Source organism: Rutilus rutilus (genome assembly GCF_951802725.1).
Source record: "Rutilus rutilus genome assembly, chromosome: 25".
In the NCBI taxonomy this organism is placed as follows: domain Eukaryota; kingdom Metazoa; phylum Chordata; class Actinopteri; order Cypriniformes; family Leuciscidae; genus Rutilus; species Rutilus rutilus.
The window spans coordinates 25,679,922-25,693,840 of NC_140229.1; the positions used below are offsets into that span (position 1 = coordinate 25,679,922).

Here is a 13,919-nt window from a genome sequence, read left to right on the forward strand (position 1 = left end):
GTTATAGATCAATACTGTTTTTTGTAACACTTTGAACTTCATTATTGTATATTTCATTATCAGTTAATGTTTACCACAAATGTTATCCTTAATGTGAGGCATCCAGTGTGTTGTGTAAGATTTTGTCCTCAGAATGCTTTATTAATGCAGATCAGGTTTGTCTAGATTAAAAACACACACATTTCTGTCTAATTTAAATAATGGACTGCAGACCTTCATATTGATGTCAGGGAATTTTGCAAGAAATCACCACTGCCTTAAGCATCCATTACATGTGTTTGGCTGAAATTATTTAGTTTTGGTATACATGTTGATTAAACGCAGTGACTTGTGGTTTAATTGACATGCAAGAGATGCAAAGCATGTTAATAAGGTCAGTTAAAGAATGTTATTAGCAGTATTATACTTTTTAAGACTGTATGATCTATCTAATGCCTTAAAAGTTAATGATGAATTTGAGTCATTGATGAATCGTAACTTTACTCTTTAAGATCATAATTTCAGGATGTTGCATATACACTAGTATAAAGTGCCTTTTGACTGATTTGGATGCTGATAAAAGGTACAAAAACTTGGCTCAGGTGCATCCCTGGAAATAACAACATAGCGAATGAAGGTTTTTTGGAAATGCTTCCAGAAGAAAGAGAGATTCAATAAAGCATTTCCAGTTTTTAACAGATTTTCATTTGCCAAGTCTACAGACTCATCCAAACTCATGAAAAAAGTCACTATTTTACGTGGTAGCAATTTCATGTGAATTTGTACAATGTGATTCGTTCAGAAACATGAGATTTTCAGAAATAAAGTATAAGCATGAAGGTCCACCTCTAAACCTAATGGAATTGAAGCAGATCATACGAAAATGAAGAGATGAGAAATACATGTTGAACGACACATGCACTGTTTGAAAGTGAATACTAAAATATCTTCATAATCCTGAGATCTTCATAATCCTACTATTAATGAGGGGAAAAAAGGTGACATAACTTACAAATATTATTGTGGTATTCCTTATGAAGTGTCATCACTCCATCACTTCAAATGAGTTTCATAATAACTGCCGAAACCAATAGCACAAAGAACTTCTTGAAGACTTCCTTTCCCAAAGTGCTTTCTGGGAAAATGATGTCCAATCTATATTTGTCTGTCCTCTGGGACAAGCGCTTGACTCTTGATAAAGAGCCATCATCAGTAAAGACATTTTTGGTAGAAAAGCGACACATAGAATACAAGTGATATAGCTTACACAATTAGTTTGTCTCTGTTATAGAGCATTTCGATCAGAAATGTCAGCATTGCCTGCATTGGAGGCGTCAGTTGTAGGAGTCAACAGAGACAGACACTGTGGCGGCTCGGGTCATTGGTCACACACAATAGAGGAAATGGACCGTTTCTTGACCTCAGGGAAAGTTTTCAAGTCGTGTCCATCAGCTTCTAGTTCATGGCTACATCCCATCTGGCATACTTCTCCAGTGTGTACTTCTCTGGTAGTGAGCAAGTAGGCGTACTTGTATGACAGTACGTGTTCGCAAATAACAATTTATTTTCAAGTGGAAGCATCTAGTAAAAATCATTACCCTAAAATAAATCATCTTTAAAATGCATTACCTTAAAATGCATTCAAATCATATTTCCCAGCTTAATATGCAGAAGCAACTACAAGTAAAGCAGTAATTAGTTTACTTGCAAGTTGCAGTACTGTCTGTTTGCTCAACCAAATACAAAGTGTTCTGGGAATGTTTTTGAAAGAAGTCGCCAGGTGTGTTTCCCGAACAACGACGTAACTCGCTGCTTCACTACCGTAGTGCGATGCATCGTTGAAGAAATCAACTAGCTAGTCACGACACTAAGCTAGTAGCTTTGTTTCCCGAAACCATACTGTCGCAAATTAGTCGCTCAACCACGTTGGTTAATGATGTTATACATGTGGTGGAGTAATAACTTCTGTAAAGCTCGCGCTCGATCAGCCCAAAGTCCGGCAACCGACCAGCGCAGAAGGTCTTTTCTCGAGGCAAAGTATTTTTTTATTAAATGCAATACATTTAAATTTGTATTTTCTCGTTATTTCATCTGACTCCATAAATGAAAAGGTTTTAATGTTATCTGTGCATCATTAAATGTGAGTGAATGTTTGACTATTCTTTTTTAACTCTTTAATGAAAATAATGTCAAAGTCAGTTAGAATAATCAAATGTAACAATTTATAATGTCAGGTAAATGTATCATGCCAATTTCATAATCAATTCAAAGATAATCGATACAAAACTTCAAATGCTCTGGAATTTTGTCCCAGACAGAAGAGATGCGAACCCAACATTATAAATGAAGCTGAGAGTCTCACTCGCCTCAAGGGCTAATCTGAGGTACAGAAAGGCCCGAACCCTTTGCTACATTCCAATATATAAACAGAACCTCTTTCACATGGAAACATGTACTAACAATGGGAATTGGTTACACCTTTTGCGGGTAGGAGACCATTTGCCAGGAGACCACCTTCCTTTGTGTGCCAGTTATCCCTAAACTCTTAAAAACCGTATTACCTTAGGTTTTACTTATTTGGAAATGAGATATTTGTACCAGTCACCCTGAGACATTTCAAATGATACTAAATATGTATAATACTCGATGTTATATCATTCACATTCAACCATATATTCTTGGGTGAGTTTTTGGTGATCTTCGCATGGGGGGAAGGAGAGGGTGGGTGAGGGAAAGAGATGTAGATTAGAAGGACTCGGAGGTGAGACTTTCGTCTCGATAGTGCACAAGGGGAGTTCAAATGTTGATTTCCAGAGAGGTCCTTTGTTCTCTCAGGGTCTGGTCGCTCTTCAGCCAGACTGTCCGGCATTTTCTAATTTCTCAAATTCTTACACTTCTTTTAATGAAACTGTTTGAGTTCGAATTAACGCTAAATGTTTTGATATAAATTACGGACATGGCATTTGAGAACTATTTCTCATTTGTCTCAGTTATTTTGCTTTATTTCTAGATTCATAGGCTCGTTCTTACATAGTCGAGCACGTTCACACATATGCGCAGTCTTCAAAAACGGTGCTTTAAATCTCTTGACAAACTAAAAGATGTAAATGACATTTTTATGTTTTCTAAATTAAAGACACAAAAGGTTGTACTGAATGTCAGCTTGCTTTGGCTCAAGATAAGGATTTATTAAGTCCACATGTCATGCAAACTAGAAACTATGCTTCTACCACAGCTTTCATTCCAAACACACAATTTTGCGATGCTGTTTGCGAATGTTCGTTGGAACGGTTTTGTGAAACACCGACTCGTTGAACTACGCTGATAAAGACGGAACTTGTGAACATAGTTGGCCAACGATGCTTTTGGGAAACGCACCCCTGGTTGGTACGCAGAATTTCAGAGTCAGTGTCAAATAGTTTAAGCTTTTATCATATTTCATCAACCTTATCTTTTTCTTTTTTTGAATACTACTTTTCATTTTAGTTGACTTAAAGTTTGGCCAATTTACTTTGTCAATGAAAACATTAGTCATATTTTAGTCACATTAAGTAATGCTGCTCAAATAATGGTTAAACTTTTAATCACGATTCATTTGTTCCAAATGATATCTGCAATTACTGATCAGAAATGTTGTCGTTGTCATTTGGAAAATTGATACATTTCTTCAAAATTATTGCACTTTCATGTTTCACAAATTAAGAGAATCTTAACTCATAGACATGCTTAAATTAGTGTAATTTATTATATTTATCATATAAATTAACACACTTTCTACATCGAGTCAATGGTAAAGTTTCTCTCAAAGAGCTAAAACAGTGAAATTCCTAATATTAATTCCAATGATTCCAAATAAATGTTTCATGATCACACTTTATATTATAGGTGATCATAACTTAGCCATTTGATACATTTTACTTATTAAAAGTGCACATGTTGGTGTATTGTAATTACATTTAAAGCACTTGCATTTAATTAGGGGCCAAGCGCCGAAAGTGAGTAGGCACCTATTGTATCCTTTGGCATTCTTCTTATTCTTCCGTTTCTTCTTCTTCTTCTTTCCCTCTGTAAGTCTATGGCAACCCATAGAATCGCTTGCGAGGATGTTATGAAATTTGGCACACAGATAGAGGACAGTCTGAGCTGTCAACAGAGCAAATTTGGAGTCTCTAACTCAATTCCTCTAGCGCCACCAACTATCCAAATTTGTACTCCCGTTTATGCTAATAACTTTTGAACGGTAAGGGCTAGAAACAAAATTTGAACCAGATCATCCTAAGACCTTGCTGATAAAAAGTCATGGAATTCAAGTCGATTAGTCATACAGTTCTCGAATAACTCGTGAACGAATTCAATGAAATGCCCGCCAACATGAATGTGAGGCTTTAGCATATTCTGACCAAACTTGATGTGTGTTATGACAACCATGACCTGAGTCTGTCTGCACAGTTTCGGTGAAGTGCCACCTAGTGGTGAGGAGATATGAAAAATGGATATTTTTGCTTATAACTTCTGAACACTTTGCCCAGATTCGGTGCAGCATGCTGAGTCATACGATACCCAATTTCCCCATATCGGCCATTTTAGGCATTGGCCATCTTGAATTTTGTTGAAAGATTTTGCATGAAAAATGCAATATTTTACGAACGCATTGGCGTATCGTTACAAAACTCGGAATGTGTCTTCAGCACCATGCCCTGACAGTACTCAAAAAGTTTTGGGGCAGCGCCACCTTAAGGTCAAAGTTATAATGAAATTTCCAAAAATTCTGATAACTTTTGAATAAACCATAAACTCACTAGCACGTTGTCAAAATCATCCCTGTTTACAGGGATCAGCAAAAAATTATTAAAAACGCTGTATTATTCACGCCAGTCACTGGCGCAGTCACTGAACTCTAGTTTGTTGCACACAATCAAGGAGGGGGCTATATTTATCAAACGGGAATGTGGCCTGTGTTTGAGAACATGGCCAAGATTTTCACCCTCTGAACTTGGACTCAGCTATAGTGATTTCCAGTTGTTTTTGTTAAGCTTTGGGTCTCTGGGAATCTCTTATATTTTGTCTGTAGCAAAAGAAAAGCTAATCAACTCAAGAAAGGCCCCGGAGTGTTTGGTCTTTGAGGCTTGATGCCATCCGTCAGGATGGAGGGGGTGGCTTCAGTAATGCCATGCAGATGTTTTCCATTTGAGCTGGGAAACAAATCTTCATTGTTTGGGTCTCACCAGCCCAACAGGCTCAACGTCACAAATGAGCATTTTTATTACCTGTTTTCATACTCAACTCACATACCGAATTCTTTACAGATGCTACGGTCTGTCTGGAAATTAGCCTCCACATGAGTGATATTTCAGGATGATTGGGTCACAGATTACGTGTCCGAGGAGCGTCTCTTGCTGCTGGCCTATTTCTGTATGTTACTCTGAGCTCTGGTATGTGTCAGCATTCTTGGTGTGAAATAGATCTGGCTTCAGTATTCTCTCCAGATGAGAGGGGCGTAAGATGCCGTGCCAGTCTGTAGGGCATGTAACCGGTGACGAACCCACTGCCGGTGTAATTACAGCCCTGCGCTCACATGAGAAATTGCTTGCATAGATTCCGAGTTTATGTTGTTGTGATGCACATTAAATAATCATCTGCGTTTATAAAGGACGCAACCACGATATTCAAAATGTCATAGAAATATCAACAAGAAATTAGCTTGGCATCTGTTTTGAGGTTTATTGTCACTGTTTTGTATCTACATTTACACATTTAATGTATTCATTTAGCCAACACTTTGAAGAGTGTTGATTTGATCATTTTTTTCAGTTGTGTGTTACCTGGAAATCAAACCCTCTATCCTACAAACAGTGTTGGGCAGGGTACTCTACTTACATGTACTTACAATGTATTTACCTGAGAAAGTACTGGGTAATAAGGTAACCACATGGGTTAAGGTTAAGGTCAGAGTTAATACCTAGTTATTACAGAGTTATAATTACTGTAATAAGTACATAGTATGTACATGGGGAACTGGACTGTAAAATAAAGTGCAACCATTACTAGCTACTAATTACATCTTCAACAGTGTGATTAGATTACTACCTCGACCAGTTGAACAATAAAAGGATAGACATGAAACAGCTCTTTTAATTCTTTCAAATAAATAATATAAAATTGTATAAATTATTCTTGAACTGACCAAAGTATTTATAGGGAGAAAGTTACATTAAAAACAGAAATGTTAACATTACACATTACATTTTGATGTTATATCCACTATTGTTTTATATAAAATTGTTCTATAGTTTACAGTATTAAATGCAATTGCATTAGAAGTAATTGTAATTCAATTACAGAAAAAATAAGAGTAATCCCTTACTTTACTTTTCAATGAGAACAGTAATTAAATTATTGTAATTAATTACGTAGTAATGCATTACACCCAACACTGCCTACAAAGCATATATACACAGACATTATAAAAATATATTAACATTACATATGTTGTTCTAAAAAAATTGTTTTCATATAAGATGTGAAGTTTATGATTAGTTCAAGTCATAGTGTGTGTACATGAATACCAACCACTACAAATGAAATCACCCATTTGATGGGTTATTTTGCAGAAATGCAAGTCACATAAGTGCAAACTTTAGCAATCTTTCACATAATCCATTCAATTACTCTGCAGTAGAAGGTAATCAGGTCTTTCCCCTTATTTTTTCCTTCTCAACATGTCAAAATCAGGGATTATGTTTCAGTTAGCAGACTCAGCTTTTAAAAGAGGACATGAAAATCCTTGTAAGCCATTTCCAGTAGCTTTCGTGTAAAATCCAGTGGCATCATTCACTGACGGATATGTAAGGGTCCGTTTTTAGAGGCACATTTGTTCACATCTGGATAACATATCAGTTTTCCCTCTGTGGAGAGCGCATACTTCCTGCAGCAGTGCTCTGCGCTGGAATGTGCTCGTGAAATGGTGTCGAAGCCAGCCAAGATATTTGAACCCGCTCAAGAACCTGAATAACCTACATATGTGGCTCGGCTTTCCTCTACGCTCATGTAAAGTGAATAAGAAGTAGATAACCTGCAGAGAGGAATGTAAAAAACTTGTGGAGTTCAGGTTATGATGTGATAAGTCATGTTTTCAACCAAACTTTCATGGAGCTTGCCATGTTAAACAACCTTAACAATTATTTTGGTCCCTTTGCAACTCACTATAGGAAAATGACTTCCTGTTTTAATCATTTGTCATTCACAGTGAAACAGCTGCTGAAGTATTTAGCTATGAATAGCTCAAAACTTGCCTTAGCAAATATCACAAACTTTATTTCTAAAAGAAACCCTGAAGATGCTTTTAGATGGGATTATCTTGATGTGATGCAAAAATACTTATCAAACAAGCTTCTATTAAAATCCCCCTGTTATGAAAATCAAACTTTTAATGTTGTTTATATGGTGTTTTTAATATGCCTATGCTTTAAAATGTCTCAAAAACACGTTTTGAAATCTCTGGTGTTTCTGACGTCACAAACTACCTTGTAACCAATCAGATCAACGTGTGATCGTCAACGAGTGGATCTCTGAGCTGAGTGAGTGAGTGGAGGCGGGGCTCATTTGCATATTCGTATAACCGCGTATACTAAATGAGGCAAGGGTGTAGAGTTACATTCAAGATATTTTAAGGCATGAACAAAAAAAATTTACGGAAAAAACTTTTAAATATGTAATTTTGGTGATCAAAGATGAGGTTTAAGGCTACAGGGGGACTTTAATGCATTAAAATGGATTGAAACTCACTGCATGCACTAATGAGCTAAATTTATTCACTCTTATTGTCACACAAAATGTATTATTTCTGATTTAAAATCTTTTAAATGACATTACTCTCAGTAGTTTAACACAACATTTCTATTATATTTTCAGGAAAAACGGAAAAGACAAGCCGAGATAGAGGACAAAAGAAGACAACTCGATGAACTTGTTCTACAACTTCAACATTTCAAGGTAAAAAAAAAACTCTTTATATCATCTCTAAAAGTTTAAGTACAATCAATGCATTGCTATCTCACAAAGTTGTCTTATACGTTCATTTCATTGTGGACCATTTGTCCACTCGAGTCCATTTGACATCAAGACTTTGGTTCATGTGCTTGTTTGAAGTGGTTTTCTGAATTTGAGTGTGCTTGAAACTTGCATAAATGAAGCTTCTGCTGATGCCATAACATTTGCATCTTTGTATCTCTGGGTAGTACAACACATTTCTCATAACTGCTTGACTCAGAATAAGAGTTTAAGACAATAAGATTGTGTCTCTTGCAGCAGACAAATGCAAATGTCAATCAGTAGCACCGTTTCCATGTGTTCAAAATGGTCAGTTCCTGGGAAATTGGAGCAAAATATCCGAAACACAATAAACGCTGTCATGCTCTCTTGCATTCGGCTGCGGATGCCTGGTTAATCGTATCCCTATCTTTATGTGTGCATCATTAATGTAGATAGTAGCGTTAGCTGTTAGCTAGGTAATGATTCAGCTGAAGACAATGCAAAAGACACAGTACCACCATAACACCATCCATGTGCATTTTTATGCACATTTTGGGATAATAAAAAAACGCTGGATGGAAACGCAGAGATTCGCATAAATTCTAAACATCTGCATAATAAACATGTGCTCAATTGAGGTGGATACTGTTTTTTATCCAACAAGATAATGTCATGATATCATGTGATCAGAAAATGGCCGAGAGCGAAGGGTACTGCATGTTTGGATGGACGATGAGGTCAGAACATTCTTCAACATAATTTTGTAAAACATCAACAAAATGCACAGATTTTCCAAGAACTGCGAGTTGAGATGATCCTTAAAGGATATAAGGGGAGGATCTGGAATTTGGGTTTGAAATCTTAGAGAAGTAATTTCTCTCTTTTGTTCTCTCTGCTGGAGTCTGAGTCAGGCCAACATGTCTGACTCTATAACGCTTGAGTGTGTTATCAGATAGCCAGAGGTTTGCCTCATTTACAGAGAATTGCTCTGTAGTGTTATCACCCGAATTTTATGGCGGTTAGTTTATACAAATCAACCTCAGTTTAAAGTCACTCATGAAAGAGATTTTGTCTAGGACTCAGGAGAGAAGGACCTGAGGGAAAAGAAACAAAGATCTGATAATGCTCTAACTGTGAGACTTTTATAAAGACTACAAGATAACAGTAATAGCTTATTGTGAATATGTTTCATGAAGAACACAACAGCTAACAAGCCCTGACAATTAGCTAGCTAATCACATGCGCAAATTCTGAGTGATCTTGAAAATGAAATGAAAAGGAAGAGAATGTTTTTTCAAAGAGCTGAATTCAAAGTGAAGACTTGACTGAGAAAGAGAAGCACATCCAGGAAGGGAGATGTTTGTTTAGTAGTGGGTGTAAGCAAGTTCTCATCGGAAAGTACAGCTGCAACGACTGTGATGAATATCGAGATTTTGTGAGAGCCATCCGAAAGATTTGTTTCTCAGTTTATTTTCTCATAGAAGGTTAAAATACTATGAGAAATTCTAAACATAAAGACATAAGAATGTGTGCTGTGCAGATACTAAACAAAACATTCATTAAAAATATATATAATGATTTACTTCTTTTTTTTTTTAAATACGGTGTGCAGTCGGGTTCCAGAAGTAAAGATCCCTATAATTATAGAGTAATGGATTAAAAACAGGCCTCATATACTGTATAGATCAAATCTTTTTTAATGTCTTTAATGAATAGCTTTATATATATATTTTTTTTTTTTTTATTCAGTTAGTTCACAAATTTTCATGGGATTGTAGTTCTTTTCAATTAAGGACATTGTACCATTTTTGTCCAAATACTTTTTTGTTGATGTGATTTACCTCATAGCTGGTTGGTTCCTGGCTTATAACTCTTTACAGAAGACTTTTTTTAAATGCCCATACTATGCTAAAGTGCATATCAAATAAAGTTAATGTCTCCCAAAAAAAGAATGGATTTTGAACTGCCTGAAACTAGTCATCAGTTATCCCAGTCTTCCTGCTCTAACCTATTTAGGTTTGTAGGAAATTTGCATAATGCCAGCCTGTGGTCTTCATTGGCGTTCTGCAAACGACGTCTACTTTGACGTTCAAAAAACACTGTAATTGTAGCTGAGACTGAGTTTGGTTCTTGTTGTTCGTCATGTCGAGAAGATGCTGTTTTCTGTGCTGCGAAAGCAAATCACAACTGACTATTTACTATATATACTAATATAATATACTATTACATTTTCCGTACAGTTAACCGTACAGTTGAGGGAAGATCAATACATGCAAACCTGTGCCGTAATGAAGAAGCAACTAAGTATTTATAATTAAAATACACCCTCTGTATGACATCTTTGGAATTAAACATCTCCTTTTATCCAGGCAACCTTTAACGTTTTCAATGACTCCTTCCCAATTTTTCCCAATCCCAATCTTCGCCAAGATACACTCCTAAGTATTTAAAACCTAATTTCCCCCAACCTAAACCTTCAGGAGGATCTGGTTTCCCACCTGTGCATTTACCTAATAATAATGTTTCACTTTTACTCCAGTTTACACTCGCAGAAGATAAACCTTTAAAAGTTAAGTAAACTTAACAAAAACCTGTATGTCACTTTGCCTGCCAATCATGATTATAACATTATCGGCATAAACTGACAATATAAGATTATTTTTACAGTTTGGCAAGCGTATACCAATCTTTTGAAGTTTGACCCTTATTTGTTGTAAAAGATGAAAAATTTAGATTTTCCGTCCTACAGCAACAATATAGTACACATTCTACCAGCCAAAGAATTCCCACTGGTTGGTCAGGAAGGATCAGGCTTTGTTTCTTCCAGAAAAGGTTTATAATGACCGGCTGACCATACATTATCACGCTTATTAAACGACATAATTATTATACAGTTATTATATATACATACATGCATATTATACAGTTTATATATTCTTTATATATTTGATGGCAGAATGCCCCAATTGGCCAATCACAATCAATTATCCCAGAAAGCCATGTTATAAAACATAATACAGTTTTCCACAAGCAAACCTTTAAGAATATAATGCGATTGTCAAGTTATGAAAATCTTAATTAAAAAAATTAGTGTTTAAGCACAATGATTTGAACACTACTTTAGAAGCGCTGCCTTGAGTCTTTGAATCAGAACATGTGGGTAGACTTGAAATCTAAGACCGCATGCCTTCAGCAGCTTGTGAAACAGTCCTGAGCGTTCCTGAGTTCCTGCGGTTGACCTTCCTGGAGGTGATGACGAGGCGAAAGAGGTCCTGAGAGACCTCATCGCTCACATAGAGTCAGTTCAACCACAGCTGGTTACTTCCTTAACAGCTGCGCATGTTGGACAGGTTTTAAATGTATTCAAGTTTACATAAGAATGTGGCAACACAGGACATTTATATTCTGAACTTAAACGTCAAACAATGCACATAAAAAGAGTTTTCTTTTGGTAAACCACAGTCCACACAATAATGAGCTGACTAAAGCATGAACTAAAATCCTGTTTTAGATTCAGCTGGTATATTTAGGCTACAGTCACCCAGCAGCAGTGCTGTTTGTAGTGCTAAATACGGTTTACGGTGTGTTACGGATTGACATTCTATAAATGAGTGTTGCTGTCTACTCCAAAGGCTTCAACCAAAGGTCTCCCAAGCCCATCCAAACCCCTTTGTCAGACTTTGTCAGCTTTTTGTCAAAGCTGTTTCTTTTTCAGCAGGGCAGTTCAAAAATACTGGTTAATTATGAATTGATGGATGAACTTGCACCTCACTTGGACTCATTAATTAGATTATGTTACTCTTCTAGTGTTGGGTGTGTTGCCATCTTTGATGCACATTTTAGTGCAGTCAAGACAATTCAAGTCAACTTCATTTATTGTTTGATTGTTTAAAAGCAGCTTTACAGTGATAATAGGAAATTAATACAACAAAGATTGTTTTGACAGTACAGCAGCTCTAGACGAATGCCATTGTCTCGCTTAAGTACAGTTTTGAATGATTCATTTCTATTGTAAAAATAATTACTTATTAACTTAGAGACACGTAAAAGCTTTTAAAACATCAGGAGTGGGGTAGTACTGATGAATTATGTCAAACAAAATAAAATGTGAAAATATCTTGAGCTTGTGTTTTAGTCATTTAACCCAAAAAACCTCTGACTTTGGGACGATGGAAACGGAAGTCCAAAAATGCTCGTTTCCAGGTGTTAGGACTCATTTCTGCAGAACTCTATTGTCACTATAGCCTCTTTTCCACCATCGGGCCGAACGGTTCTAAGAACGGTAAGGAACGGTTCCTGTTATACAGGGTGGGCCATTTATATGGATACACTGTAATAACATGGGAATGGTTGGTGATATTAAAGTCCTGTTTGTGGCACATTAGTATATGTGAGGGGGCAAACTCCTCAAGATGGGTGGTGACCATGGTGGCCATTTAGAAGTCGGCCATCTTGGATACAACTTTTGTTTTTTCAATAGGAAGAGGGCCATGTGACACATCAAACTTATTGGTAATGTCACAAGAAAAACAATGGTGTGCTTGGTTTCAACGTAACTTTATTCGTTCATGAGTTATTTACAAGTTTCTGACCACTTATAAAATGTGTTCAATGTGCTGCCCATTGTGTTGGATTGTCAATGCAACCCTGTTCTCCCACTCTTCACACACTGATAGCAACACCGCAGGAGAAATGCCAGCACAGGCATCCATTATCCGTAGTTTCAGGTGCTGCACATCTCGTATCTTCACACCATAGACAATTGCCTTCAGATGACCCCAAAGATTTTGTTCAGATTGAACACATTTTATAAGTGGTCAGAAACAACAGTTACGTTGAAACCAAGCACACCATTGTTTTTCTTGTGACATTACCAATAAGTTTGATGTGTCACATGGCCCTCTTCCTATTGAAAATTCCTATTGAAAAAACAAAAGTTGTATCCAAGATGGCCGACTTCTAAATGGCCACCATGGTCACCACCCATCTTGAGGAGTTTGCCCCCTCACATATACTAATGTGCCACAAACAGGACTTTAATATCACCAACCATTCCCATGTTATTACGGTGTATCCATATAAATGGCCCACCCTGTATACAGTATCCACTTGAGCTTGGTTCGGTTCGGCACGCCACAATTAAAAACCATTCTCAGCCCAGAATTATCTTCACGGTATTGTGCATGTAGTGATGTCACCGTTCAGGATTGGTCACTTCCTTGTTGCCTGGTTACCAGTTTCTCTGTAGCCAAGCGCGATCCCAACTGATCTAGATCAATGACCTGACCAGAACCTGTTTTTTCCTTACAGTCTAAAGCCATGAGGGAGAGATGGCTCCTGCAGGGGTCACCAGCGGTGCCACAAGATGAAGAGGAAGTTCGTAGGAAACAGGTTGAGCAAGATGAACTTCACGTCAAAACACTAGAACATACCATTCACAGGTACAATAACGCTTTTCTGATTGTTCAGTATTTACGGGACACTTTTCATTAATCAAATCTTAATAAATAAGTGATGTTTCTTTGGGTTATATGTTTACTTCCTGTAACTGCAACCACTGTCCCAAACACTGGAGTCATTTCCTCCAGACTTCAGTGGGATGTGTATTTCTGCTCAGCTTTGCTTTTAATTATAAGAACTTCAAAGCTGCTCTCTTTAAGCTCATCTGGTAGATGCATTTGAAGCTCTGCAGATGCCAATTTAAGGTTCCTCATATGGGACGCATTGCCAAACCAATGTGCATTTCAGTTGATTGCTCTGTAGCCGTATTATTTTTGAAAATCACTCATTGCTGTTGCTTCGAAAACAAGATGTTATGACTTCATGACGTGCTAGAAAACCACCTAAATTGTGGTAGGACTGTTGCACGTGAAACTACAAGGCTGTGGTGTATAGGTTAATCATTACGA

The 13,919-nt window shown here is 36.9% G+C and overlaps 1 protein-coding gene across 3 annotated transcripts in view; it reads left to right on the plus strand.

Annotated features, from left to right (window-relative positions):
* palm2akap2 (PALM2 and AKAP2 fusion) overlaps window positions 1-13,919 on the plus strand; it is a 109,684-nt gene that overhangs the window by 29,005 nt on the left and 66,760 nt on the right. For all 3 annotated transcript variants that reach the window (XM_084401451.1, XM_084401453.1, XM_084401452.1), the window contains 2 exons: window positions 7,891-7,971; window positions 13,321-13,451. In XM_084401451.1, coding sequence (XP_084257577.1) covers window positions 7,891-7,971; window positions 13,321-13,451 — 212 coding nt within the window. The remainder of the gene's footprint in view (window positions 1-7,890; window positions 7,972-13,320; window positions 13,452-13,919) is intronic.